The 14,364-nt window shown below is 45.1% G+C and overlaps 1 protein-coding gene across 1 annotated transcript in view; it reads left to right on the top strand.

Moving 5' to 3' along the window:
- Positions 1 to 14,364, top strand: part of LOC112239374 (gamma-aminobutyric acid type B receptor subunit 1-like) — a 147,374-nt gene that overhangs the window by 107,389 nt on the left and 25,621 nt on the right. Inside the window, exon 16 of the mRNA XM_042295121.1 lies at positions 839 to 966. Within this exon, the coding sequence (XP_042151055.1) occupies positions 839 to 966 (128 nt within the window). The remainder of the gene's footprint in view (positions 1 to 838; positions 967 to 14,364) is intronic.

Genomic DNA, 14,364 nt, shown 5'->3' with positions numbered 1-14,364 from the left:
GGAGGCTTGGTAAGGAAAAAGGGAGGGAGAGAAGGAAGTGGGAAGGGAGGGAGGGAGGGAGGGTGGAGGGGTGGATGGGGAGGGAGAGAAAGAAAGGAATGGAGGGAGGCTTGATAAGGAGAGAGGGAGAGGGAGGGAGAGAGGGAGGAAGGGAGAGAGAGGAATGGAGGGAGGCTTGGTAAGGAGAGAGAGAGAGATGAAGGGAGAGAGATTGAAGAAGGGATGCTTGGTAAGGAAAGAGGGAGGGAGGCTTAGTAAGATGAGAGGGAGACTTGCTAAGGAGAGAGGGAGGGAGGCTTGGTAAGATGAGAGGGAGGGAGACTTGCTAAGGAGAGAGGGAGGGAGACTTGGTAAGGAGAGAGGGAGGCTTGGTAAGGAGAGAGGGAGACTTGCTAAGGAGAGAGGGAGGGAGGCTTGTAAGATGAGAGGGAGGGGGCTTGCTAAGGAGAGAGGGAGACTTGCTAAGGGGAGAGGGAGACTTGGTAAGGAGAGAGGGAGACTTGCTAAGGAGAGAGGGAGGCTTGGTAAGGAGAGAGGGAGACTTGGTAAGGAGAGAGGGAGGCTTGGTAAGGAGAGAGGGAGACTTGGTAAGGAGAGAGGGAGACTTGGTAAGGAGAGAGGGAGGCTTGGTAAGGAGAGAGGGAGACTTGGTAAGGAGAGGGGGCTCAGCCTCTGTACCACCAGTACATTAAACCCATCTGTTAATATCTTACCTTTAACATGAGGCCTGAGTCTGGAGCTACTGCCAGTGAACACTAAAAACCTAGTTCCCCCTCCCTCCCTCCCTCCCTCCCCTCCCTCCCTCCCTCCCTCCCTCCCTCCCTCCCTCCCTCTCTAGGGGTGGTGTATGGTTATAAGGGCTTGCTGCTGCTCCTGGGGATTTTCTTGGCTTATGAGACCAAGTCTATATCTACAGAGAAGATCAATGACCACCGCGCTGTGGGCATGGCCATCTACAACGTCTCAGTAAGTATTTCTGTGTGTGTGTGTGTGTGTGTGTGTGTGTGTGTGTGTGTGTGTGTGTGTGTGTGTGTGTGTGTGTGTGTGTGTGTGTGTGTGTGTGTGTGTGTGTGTGTGTGTATGTGTGCGTGCGTGCGTGCTCTGTAGTCATGAGCAGTATTTCTCTGTGTGTGTGTGTGTGTGTGTGTGTGTGTGTGTGTGTGTGTGTGTGTGTGTGTGTGTGTGTGTGTGTGTGTGTGTGTGTGTGTGTGTGTGTCCGCGGGTGTGGGTGTGTGTATGAGCGTGTGTGTGTGTGTCTGCTGTGTGTGTGTGTGTGTGTATGTGTGCGTGCGTGCTCTGTAGTCATGAGCAGTATTCCTGTGTGTGTATGAGCGAGTGTGTGTGTGTGTGTGTACTGTAGTCATGGTATTTCTGTTACATTTATTTAGTATTTAGTCATTTGTATGACACAGGGCTGAACTACACTGTTTTTTGGAACAAGATACGTTCAAGAGGTGTAACTTGTATTTTCAAATTACTTCTCAATATCATTTTTTTTATGGCGGTTCACAATTTTGTGGCCCCCTTTCTCCTTGCATTGGTTTCTGATGGCACTATGGTGTGATAAGAGCGTCCCCTAAATGAACTAAATATAATAGTATATGTAAAAAATTAACAATTGCAAAGCATGCTGATTATTATTCTAATGAGCTCTACCCAGTGTGCTTTGCAGTTCATTTTCACATGCTGTATGTGACTCGTTTCAGAAAACTAGATTTCATTTCTTCTTCGTTGTTTGAACTTTCAACTGTCAATGCAACAACTGTCGATATACAGTTGAAGTCGGAAGTTTAGCCAAATACATTTAAACTCAGTTTTTCCTGACATTTAATCCTGGTAAAAATTCCCTTTCTTAGGTCAGTTAGGATCACCACTTTATTTTAAGAATGTGAAATGTCAGAATAACAGTAGAGAGAATGATTTATTTCAGCTTTTATTTATATCATCACATTCCCAGTGGGTCAGAAGTTAACATAAACTCAATTAGTATTTGGTAGCGTTGCCTTTAAATTGTTTAACTTGGGTCAAATGTTTTCGGTACCCTTCCCACAATAAGTTGGGTGAATTTTGGCCCATTCCTCCTGACAGAACTGGTGTAACTGAGTCAGGTTTGTAGGCCTCCTTGCTCGCACACACTTTTTCCAGATCTGCCCACAAAGTTTCTATAGGATGGAGGTCAGTGCTATTGGAGTGCTTTGAGGCCACTCCAATACCTTGACTTTATTGTCCCAAAGCCATTTTGCCACAACTTTGGAAGTGTGCTTGGGGTCTTTGTCCATTTGGAAGATCCATTTGCGACCAAGCTTTAACTTCCTGACTGATGTCTTGAGATGTTGCTTCAATATATCCACATAATTTTCCTATCTCATGATGCTATCTATTTTGTGAAGTGCACCAGTGCCTCCTACAGCAAAGCACCCCCACAACATGATGCTGCCACCCCTGTGCTTCACGGTTGGGATGGTGTTCTTCGGCTTGCAAGCATCCCCCTTTTTTCTCCAAACATAACGATGGTCATTATGGCCAAACAGTTCTATTTTTGTTTCATCAGACCAGAGGACATTTCTCCAGCTGCAAACCATAGTCTGGCTTTTTTTATGGCGGTTTTGGAACAGTGGCTTCTTCATTGCTGAGCGGCCTTTCAGGTTATGTCGATATAAGACTCGTTTTACTGTGGATATAGATACTTTTGTACCTGTTTCCTCCAGCATCTTCACAAGGTTCTTTGCTGTTGTTCTGGGATTGATGTGCACTTTTCACACCAAAGTACATTCATCTCTAGGAGACAGAACGCGTCTCCTTCCTGAGGGGTATGACGGCTGCGTGGTCCCATGGTGTTTATACTTGCGTACTATTGTTTGTACAGATGAATGTGGTACCTTCAGGTGTTTGGAAATTGCTCCCAAGGATGAACCAGCATGCGGAGGTCTACCATTTTTTTCTGAGGTCTTGGCTGATTTCTTTAGATTTTCCCATGATGTCAAGCACAGAGGCACTGAGTTTGAAGGTAGGCCTTGAAATACATCCAGAGGTACACCTCCAATTGACTCAAATTATGTCAATTAGCCTATCAGAAGTTTCTAAAGCCATGACATAATTTTCTGGAATTTTCCAAGCTGTTTGAAGGCACAGTCAACTTAGTGTATGTAAACTTCTGACCCACTAGAATTGTGATTTATAAGTGAATTATAAGTTAAACAATGTCTGTAAACAATTGTTGGAAAAATTACTTGTGTCATGCACAAAGTAGATGTCCTAACTGACTTGCCAAAACTATAGTTTCTTATCAAAATATTTGTGGAGTGGTTGAAAAACGAGTTTTAACGTTCTAACGACTGTTGACATCTAGTGGAAGCCTTAGGAAGTGCAATAGACACTGTATATTGGATAAGCAAAGACTTGAAAACCTACAAACCTCAGATTTCCCACTTCCTGTTTGGATTTTTTTCTCAGGTTTCTGCCTGCCATATGAGTTCTGTTATACTCACAGACATCATTCAAACAGTTTTAGAAACTTCAGAGTGTTTTCTGTCCAAATCTACTAATGGTATCCATATCTTAGCTTCTGGGCCTGAGTAGCAGGTAGTTTACTCTGGGCACCTTATTCATCCAAGCTACTCAATACTGCCCCCAGCCATAGGAAGTTTAATGACTCCAACCTAAGTGTATGTAACCTTCCGATATCAACTGTAGCTGGTAAATTCACTCTGCCTATCTACTCCATTTTCAGAGCATTCTCGTCTGAGTGTGTCAGAGCGCAGAACAACTGACAATTTTACGAACGCTCAACACCCGTTGAATATGGCCAGTGTCAGTAAAAGTTGGCAAAAAAACGAATTAAATTATTTCCAGCAGCACAGTTGCAGTCACCAACACTCTGGATAACATAAAAACAGCCTAACCAGCTCTGCTGGTGGGAGTAAAATGGTCAGAGGGAGCTGTTCTCTCATTTGTGTCTGGAGGTAGCTAGCCAGCTAGCCAACGTTAGCCAGTTAGCTTCGGTGCTTGACTGCTGTTGTTAGGTCAGAACGCTCGGATCAACTCTACTCCTCGGCTAAAGAGTCCAGTGTCCGCTCTGAACACTCCGAGAGCGAAACTAGACAAGCAAATGTAGCTAGAATAGACAACCAAATGGCTCGGAGATACGAATAATAAGATTATACACGTAACGTTAGCTAGTGAGCCAGCTAGCAAACATTAGCTAGCTACAGTTGGTAAACAATGAACCATAATCCCAACTCTTGATGATACTACCCAGCATGAATCTGCAGGTAGCTAACCAACCAGGTTCAATGTTAGCTAGCTAACATTAGGCTATAGCTAGCCAAGCAAATGGCTCTGAGATACAAATAATAAGATCTTACACATAATTTTTAGCTAGCGAGCCAGCCAGCTAAAGTTAGCTAGCTAGCTAACAGTGCACTTCAACTTAAATTGAAACCACTTTTTGTCAAAATTAGAAACGTGTAATATCTAAAAATGTAGCTAGCTAGACTATCTTACCTGTATACATCATTCATGGATGAACGTGTCTCCTGTCGGATGCCATGGTTGCCCTTTAGTTTGTAGATGTAATCCAGAGACATGTGTTTTCTCCATCTCCCCTTAGCTATCATACTCGAATTCTACTGATTTCAAAACTCGGTCCTCCAGAAAGTGGAGAGCAACACTTATGCGGTTTTCCTACACGACAGGATTAACTAGACATACCAGCTCAAATAGACAGACGCGTGCTATATGGCAAACTCAATTCAATCCAAAATCATTTCTCGGCATGTCCAGCCCACTCATTATCTCAGCCAATCATGGCTCAGGGGAAGGTTGCTCACTTTTTCTATGGGTCAACCAACTAGGCTCGTAATTTAACAGTTTTATTCTAATTTTCTTCACAACAAAAACAACCACATTTTGATCAAATAAAAAAGTTTATGTTCAAAAGGCTTTCCTGTGAAGTGGTGACCAGCAACATGCGCCTAGTTTTACCAAATAGGGCTTTGGGCAGCAGGTAGCCTAGTGGTTAGAGCGTTGGGCCAGTAGCCGAAAGGTTGCTGGATCGAATCCCCGAGCTGACAAGGTAAAAATCTGTAATTCTGCCCCTGAGCAAGGCAGTTAACCCACTGTTCCCTGGGCATCGAGGACGTTGATTAAGGCAGCCCCACGCATCTGTCTGATTCTGTCTGATTCAGATGGGTTGGGTTAAATGCAAAAGACATGGTTGAATATATTCAGTTGAACAACTGACTAGGTATCCCCCTTTCCCTATCTTCTGTATACCACCCCTACCTTGTCACAACACGACTAATTGGCTCAAGGAAAGAAATGTAATAAATGTACTTTTTAACAATGCACACCTGTTAATTGAAATGCATTCCAGGTAACTACCTCATAAAGCTGGTTGAGAGAATACAAAGCTGTCATCAAGGCAAAGGGTCGCTACTTTGAAGAATCTAAAATCTATTTTGATTTGTTTAATACTTGTTTGGTTACTACATGAGTCAGGAAACTACAACATTTCTCCCCCCAATGTCGCGTTAATGCAATTCCACAGAATACACAACATGTGCAGCAACAGATTGGCAGAAAACAAAATAGCACATTATCCAAACAGGTTGTTGGATGGATGCCTTTTAGTCTAGCATATTTACCTCTAGAATATTTACTTCACACAAAGTCGCCATAAATTCAAAGTACACAGCATAATTGACACTGTCAGACTGCACACGCAGGCACCCCTGCAGGGAATTTGGGCCACCATGAAAAGATATCACATTGGGCCCCACCACCACAGGCCACACCAACCCTGCACAATTGCCTGTAACCACACACCTCCAGAACCCAATCGACCCGTCCACAGCTTTAAATAACTCTACCTGTAACCATGGGGATGGGGATGGGGAGACAGGGCTGGTTCAGGGGTATGGGGATGGGGAGACAGGGCTGGTTCAGGGGTATGGGGAGACAGGGCTGGTTCAGGGGATGGGGACAGGGCTGGTTCAGGGGGATGGGGAGACAGGGCTGGTTCAGGGGGATGGGGAGACAGGGCTGGTTCAGGGGGATGGGGAGACAGGGCTGGTTCAGGGGGATACTGGTTTAGGGGGATGGGGAGACAGGGCTGGTTCAGGGGGATGGGGAGACAGGGCTGGTTCAGGGGGATGGGGATGTGGATGTGGAGACAGGGCTGGTTCAGGGGGATGGGGAGACAGGGCTGGTTCAGGGGGATGGGGAGACAGGGCTGGTTCAGGGGGATGGGGATGTGGAGACAGGGCTGGTTCAGGGGTATGGGGATGGGGAGACAGGGCTGGTTCAGGGGTATGGGGAAACAGGGCTGGGCTGGTTCAGGGGTATGGGGAGACAGGGCTGGTTCAGGGGTATGGGGAGACAGCGCTGGTTCAGGGGGATGGGGAGACAGGGAGATTCAGGGGGATGGGGAGACAGGGAGGTTCAGGGGGATGGGGAGACAGGGCTGGTTCAGGGGGATGGGGAGACAGGGAGGTTCAGGGGGATGTGGAGACAGGGCTGGTTCAGGGGGATGGGGAGACAGGGCTGGTTCAGGGGGATGGGGAGACAGGGCTGGTTCAGGGGTATGGGGAGACAGGGCTGGTTCAGGGGGATGGGGAGACAGGGCTGGTTCAGGGGGATGTGAGGACAGGGCTGGTTCAGGGGGATGGGGAGACAGGGCTGGTTCAGGGGGATGGGGAGACAGGACTGGTTCAGGGGGATGGGGAGACAGGACTGGTTCAGGGGGATGGGGAGACAGGGCTGGTTCAGGGGGATGGGGAGACAGGGCTGGTTCAGGGGGATGGGGAGACAGGACTGGTTCAGGGGGATGGGGAGACAGGGCTGGTTCAGGGGGATGGGGAGACAGGGCTGGTTCAGGGGATGGGGAGACAGGGCTGGTTCAGGGGGATGGGGAGACAGGGCTGGTTCAGGGGGGGATGGGGAGACAGGGCTGGTTCAGGGCTAGGGGATGGGGAGACAGGGCTGGTTCAGGGGGATGGGGAGACAGGGCTGGTTCAGGGGGATGGGGAGACAGGGCTGGTTCAGTGGGATGGGGAGACAGGACTGCTGAGCCTGAAGCTGTATCTGTTGGGCCTGGCACCAGGCAAGGACAACTGATTTACTATGAATAGCTTGCTAAAAGTTTTCCTGCATCGATTAAATGTCGGCTAAAAGAAGAGTGAAATGTAAACACTAAGAATTTTCTGTGAAGATATTAAGTAACTAAATGTTAGGGAAGCAAAAGTAGCCTATTTCACTACGGACTAAGCTAACAGGTTCATTTACACCACTCACTGACGACACCCACCTTCCATGGTGAAACATTGGGTGACATACTGTCGTCCTTTCTGTTCTCTCTTCGGTCTTTCTCTTCTTTTTTTTCGTTTTTGGAAGCCAGATTTGGGCTCTTTACTTTTTGTTGTTGTTGTTGCCAAAAACCGTTAGTTGTATTAGTGCATTTTAAATCAAATATTATATTAATGAATCGTCCTAACTTTCCCCTCTGTACACAATACTTCCGAATGCTGCTCAGAGTTCTCATCAGAATTGAAAGTTCGATCCCAGATTGACCGAGGAAACAGCCATTGGCCCTAGAAAAATCGTTGAGACAGGACAACTCACTTTAGTTATTATGATCAACGGAATGATGAACATATTGGAATAAATAAAACTAATGCAATTGAAGGCGTATATCAAATTCTTGCTTTTATACTGAAACTCCCAAAATCATAACCCACTGTTATTTGAAACTAATTAAAAGCATAAATCACTTGTGATCACCTAGATTATAATTTCAGTAGGACTACCGGTTGGATTGTGACAGCGCCACCGCGCTGTTTTGAGACAAGCGTTGAGGGCTAATCTACTGTACATAAATCAATCAATGTCAGATCTTTATTTTCACTGAATCTCCGTTTGGATATTTGGTAACAATTAGGCTGTGGAAATATTAGCTAATGATCATCTGTATTCTAGTTTTGCTCATATATTAATAAGTGATCAGAACATTTTGATAGCATGTTATGAAAGTGGATTTGGCAGTTCACTCGCGCAGTAGCCTGTCCTACCGACCAATAGCATGTGATTTGTCTGATAATAAATAAATGTGATTTTGTTTCACTGAATCAGTCTGTATATTTTGGTCAATTGATCTCTGTCTGGACAAGTGCAAACGGCAGCTCATTTATTAGTTTGCTCATCTATCACAGATCAGAAACATTTAGCGTGTAACACTGTAGCGTAAACCAAGAGTATTATGTATCCATTGACTCTCCTAGTTACCTTATATAGAGCCTAGGATATTTTCCTATATTCCCAATCTCACTGAAACCCACAATCCAGACTCATTTTATTCTGTAATCCCATAGGTTGCATTATTAAAGCACGTCTCACCTGCATGTAAAAATACCTCCCGACCACTTCTCTGGTCGAGAGCAAGCAGAATCATACGCCTACTTGTAGCTGAGGTTGCAGAATCATACTCCTACTTGTAGCTGAGGTTGCAGAATCATACGCCTACTTGTAGCTGAGGTTGCAGAATCATACTCCTACTTGTAGCTGAGGTTGCAGAATCATACTCCTACTTGTAGCTGAGGTTGCAGAATCATACGCCTACTTGTAGCTGAGGTTGCAGAATCATACGCCTACTTGTAGCTGAGGTTGCAGAATCATACGCCTACTTGTAGCTGAGGTTGCAGAATCATACGCCTACTTGTAGCTGAGGTTGCAGAATCATACGCCTACTTGTAGCTGAGGTTGCAGTATCATACGCCTACTTGTAGCTGAGGTTGCAGAATCGGTTGAAAAGGATGTTCTGCCTGCCCCTACGCCATCACTTTGGAGGGCAGCCTGCCTGCACCTCGCCATCACTTTAGAGGGCAGCCTGCCTGCACCTCACCATCACTTTAGAGGGCAGCCTGCCTGCACCTCACCATCACTTTAGAGGGCAGCCTGCCTGCACCTCACCATCACTTTAGAGGGCAGCCTGCCTGCACCTCACCATCACTTTAGAGGGCAGCCTGCCTGCACCTCACCATCACTTTAGAGGGCAGCCTGCCTGCACCTCACCATCACTTTAGAGGGCAGCCTGCCTGCACCTCACCATCACTTTAGAGGGCAGCCTGCCTGCACCTCACCATCACTTTAGAGGGCAGCCTGCCTGCAGAGTGCTCATTGCCAGCCGGGTAGCATTGATTTTCCTCACAAATGTCGTAATAGATTTTCCAGAATATGTGACTTGCGCCATCATAATCAGTCACATTGGAGTTTTGAAAAGAGAAGAATGTTAGTTTTCTAATGAGACCACCGGGATCTATCTACTCTAAATAATAAATCATAAGCTCTCTGCCTGCCATTACAGGCTGTGTCACCAAAACCATGTTTCTGAGAAAAGATCCTGTCAAGGTTCGCGATGACATTTATTCAAATAAATAATAACAATAAATAATAACTACTATTTACTTCTCCTCACACACACACACACACACACACACACACACACACACACACACACACACACACACACACACACACACACACACACACACACACACACACACAGAGACTAGGGAGGAGTTTTGATAGTGCAGATAAGAGAGTGGAAAGCCTGACGTGATGTGTTACTAAGCTAACATCCACCGAACTGATGTGAAAGTGATTCATTCTATGTTTATAAGATTAATAACTATATTAATATTTACACTCTGAATTTGGCAATAAGACATACAGATTATGAAAGCAAAGACATTGTTTTGTTAAAAACAGATAAAACCCCAAACGATGATTATTCATCCCATCCTGTTGAAGGCGATGTTACAATGGCTTATCTTTAGGCATACAGCCAGTAGCCATCCACTGGGAACAGACGTCATTTCAACATCTATTCCATGTTGGGTCACTGTCATTTTCTGTGTAATTCTATGTATATATATGGATGATAAACACGTTGACAGAGTCTATTTTTCTGTGTAATTCCAAAATGATCAATCATCTTCGCCAGGTAGCCTGTTGTTCTGGCGAAGATGAGTCAGTAGTAGATTGCTAAACGTTTATATGTCTGTCTGTCTGTCTGTCTCACTCACTCACTCACTCACTCTCTGGGGAGTCGACCTGTATGTGTGAGACAGAGAGATAAAGACATGGTATAGAGGTGGTATTGGAGGTGTACCTGTGGATGTATTTCAAGGCCTACCTTCAAACTCAGTGCCTCTTTGCTTGACATCATGGGAAAATCAAAAGAAATCAGCCCAGAAAGAAATTGTAGACCACCAAAAGTCTGGTTCATCCTTGGGAGCAATTTCCAAACACCTGAAGGTACCATGTTCATCTGTACAAACAATAGTACCCAAGTATAAACACTATGGGACCACGCAGCCATCATACTGCTCAGGAAGGAGACGCTTTTGACCCACTGGGAATGTGATGAAAGAAATAAAAGCTGAAATAAATAATTTTCTCTATTATTATTCTGACATTTCACATTCTTAAAATAAAGTGGTGATCCTAACTGACCTAAGACAGGGAATTCTTATTAGGATTAAATGTCAGGAATTGTGAAAAACTGAGTTAAATGTATTTGGCTGAAGGTGTATGTTTATAAATTTCCGACTTCAACTGTACATAGTCAATGTTAGGCTTCGAGGGGTCTCCTACGGTAGGTACACCTGTAGCTCAACTCTTGGCAGTAGTACTGTAAACTACTTTATCACTGACCTCAACCCAGTCTACCAAAGCTTTCAAAATCAGCCCACTGACATCCCTATCAGATCACAGCAAAATCACAGTCTACTTCAACAGAGCAATACTCAATCATAAGAAATGCTACAGATGGAAGGAAAATAGTGTGGAAAACCTACCAAAAAACAATTAGGCAACGACAAATTCAATCCCTTTAAGTCTACTTCCTGGACAAAACATTCCACTATAATAGTGAAGATGTAAACTTGGCAGTAGAAAACCTAAACAATGTATTTGACCTCTCAGCTTCCCTATCAAATAAAAATAAAAATCAAGCAGACAACCAAAGAAAATGAACAAATGACAAATGGCGCCGGAGAGGAAAACTGAAGTTTTATGGGTTCTTAACTAACCTATTTTGTTAATTTTTTTGCATTGTTTGTAACTTATTTTCTACATAATGTTGCTGCTACCGTGTCTTACGACCGAAAAGAGCTTCGGGACATCAGAACATCAGAACAGAACATCAGAACAGTGATTACTCACCTCAAACCGGACGAAGAATTTTTCTTTAATGAGTCAGACGAGAGGGATTTACTCCAGACACTCGAACAGGCCCTCATCCCCTTCATTCACAGGAGAAAGAGACAGAGGTATCACGGAAAGAGATCGAGGTGCCTTGTGAGGACGAGTGGCTAATCTGCCTTTGCCATCAGTACTATTGGCCAACGTACAATCGCTGGATAATAAAAATGGACAAACTAAAAACCCATATATCCTACCAACGGGACATTAAAAACTGTAATATCTTATGTTTCACCGAGTTGTGGCTGAACGATGACATGATTAACATACAGCTGGTGGGTTATAAGCCGTACCGGCAGGATAGAACAGCAGGATAGAACAGCAGGATAGAACAGCAGGATAGAACAGCAGGATAGAACAGCAGGATAGAACAGCAGGATAGAACAGCAGGATAGAACAGCAGGATAGAACAGCAGCCTCTGGTAAGTCAAGGGGTGGTGGTCTATGTATATTTGTAAACAACAGCTGATGCACGATATCTAAGGAAGTCTCGAGGTTTTGCTCGCCTGAGGTAGAGTATCTCATGATAAGCTGTAGACCACACTATTTACCCTTGAACGTTTTCATCTATATTCTTCACAGCAGTCTATTTACCACCACACAATGATGCTGCACTAAGACCGCACTCAATGAACTGCAAACAGGAAAACACTCATCCAGAGGCGGCGCTCCTAGTGGTCAGAGACTTTAATGCAGGGAAACTTAAATCCGTTTTACTACATTTCTATCAGCATGTTAAATGTGCAACCAGATGGGAAAAAACTTTAGACCACCTTTACTCCACACACAGAGACGTGTGCAAATCTCTCCCTCGCCCTCCATTTGGCAAATCTGACCATAATTATATCCGCCTGATTCCTGCATACAAGCAAAAACTAAAGCAGGAAGCACCAGTTACTCGGACAATAAAAAAGTGGTCAGATGAAGCAGATGCTAAACTACAGGACTGTTTAGCTATCACAGACTGGAATATGTTCCGGGATTCTTCCGATGGCATTGAGGAGTCCACCACATCAGTCACTGGCTTCATCAATAAGTGCATCGATGACGTTGTCTCCACAGTGACTGTTCGTACATACCCCAACCAGAAGCCATGGATTACAGGCAACATCCGCACTGAGCTAAAGGGTAGAGCTGCTGCTTTCAAGGAGCGGGACTCTAACCCGAAGCTTATAGGAAATCCCGCTGTGCCCTCCGACAGACCATCAAACAGGCAACGTGTCAATACAGGGCTAAGATCGTATCGTACTACACCGGTTCTGACGCTCGTCGGATGTGGCAGGGCTTGCAAACTGTTACAGACTACAAAGGGAAGCACAGCCGAGAGCTGCCCAGTGGCACGAGCCTACCAAACGAGGTAAATTACTTCTGTGCTCGCGTCGAGGCAAGTAACACTGAAACATTCATGAGAGCATCAGCTGTTCCCGACGACTGTGTGATCACGCTCTCCGCAGCCGATGTGAGTAAGCCCTTTAAACAGGTCAACATTCACAAGGCCACAGGACCAGACGGATTAGCAGGACGTGTACCCCAGAGCATGCGCTGACCAACTGGCAAGTGTCTTCACTGACATTTTCAACCTCTCTCTTTCTGAGTCTGTAATACCAACATGTTTCAAGCAGACCACCATAGTCCCTGTGCCCAAGAACACTAAGGTAACCTGCCTAAATGACTACCGACCCGTAGCACTCACGTCTGTACCCATTAAGTGCTTTGAAAGGCTGGTCATGGCTCACAACAACAACATTATCCCAGAAACCCTAGACCCACTCCAATTTGCATACTGCCCCAACAGATCCACAGATGCTGCATTGCTATTCCACTCCACACTGCCCTTTCACACAAAAGGAACACCATAGTACCGTCAAAGCTCATCACTAAGCTAAGGACCCTGGGGCCCCTCAGGGGTGCGTGCTCAGTCCCTTCCTGTACTCCCTGTTCACTCATGACTGCTCTGCAAGGCACGACTCCCAACACCATCATTAAGTTTGCCGATGACACAACAGTGGTAGGCCTGATCACTGACAACGACGAGACAGCCTATAGGGAGGAGGTTACAGACCTGAACGTGTGGTGCAAGAACAACAACCTCAACATGATCAAGATAAAGGAGATCATTGTGGCCTACAGGATAAGGAGGACCGAGGACCGACTCCATTCTAATCGAGCTGCAGAATTGGCATGGATCCTCAAATCCTCAAGAAAGTTTTACAGCTGCACCATCGAGAGCATCACTGCCTGGTATGGCACCTGCTCGGCATCTGACCGCAAGGCACTACAGAGGGTAGTGCGTACAGCCCAGTACATCACTGGGGCCAAGCTTCCTGTCATCCAGGAGCTCGGTACCGGGCGGTGTCAGAGGAAAGCCCTAAAAATTGTCAAAGACTCCAGCCACCCTAGTCATAGACTGTTCTCTCTGCTACAGCACGACAAGCAGTACCGGAGCACCAAGTCTAGGTCCAAGAGGCTTCTAAACAGCTTCTACCCCCAAGTCATAAGACTCCTGAACATCTAATCAAATGGATTCCCAGACTATTTACATCTCCCCCTTCTACACCGCTGCTACTCTCTGTTATCATCTATACATAGTGACTTTAATAACTCTACCTACATGTACATATTACCTCAACTAACAGGTGCTGCTACTCTCTGTTATCATCTATACATAGTGACTTTAATAACTCTACCTACATGTACATATTACCTCAACTAACAGGTGCTGCTACTCTCTGTTATCATCTATACATAGTGACTTTAATAACTCTACCTACATATATTACCTCAACTAACCTCAACTAACCGGTGCCCCCACACGTTGACTCTGTACCGGTACCCCCCTGTATATAGTCTGTATATAGTCTCATTATTGTTATTTTACTGCTGCTCTGTAATTACTTTTATTTCTTATTTTCTTTTGGTATTTTTCTTAAAACTGCATTGTTGGTTAAGGGCTTCTAAGTCAGCATTTCCCTGTATTGTTGTATTCGGTGACAAATACAATTTGATTTGGTTTGAAATGGTTTCAAGAAGAATGGAAAAAAATCTAAGAAAGATATTGACAAAACTATCCAACCTAAAACATAGAGACACAGAAAATCTGAGCCT

This window comes from Oncorhynchus tshawytscha, linkage group LG13 (assembly GCF_018296145.1).
Source record: "Oncorhynchus tshawytscha isolate Ot180627B linkage group LG13, Otsh_v2.0, whole genome shotgun sequence".
NCBI classification, from domain to species: domain Eukaryota; kingdom Metazoa; phylum Chordata; class Actinopteri; order Salmoniformes; family Salmonidae; genus Oncorhynchus; species Oncorhynchus tshawytscha.
The sequence above is the reverse complement of the archived record's forward strand: the minus strand, read 5'-3'. Positions and strand labels throughout refer to the sequence as shown.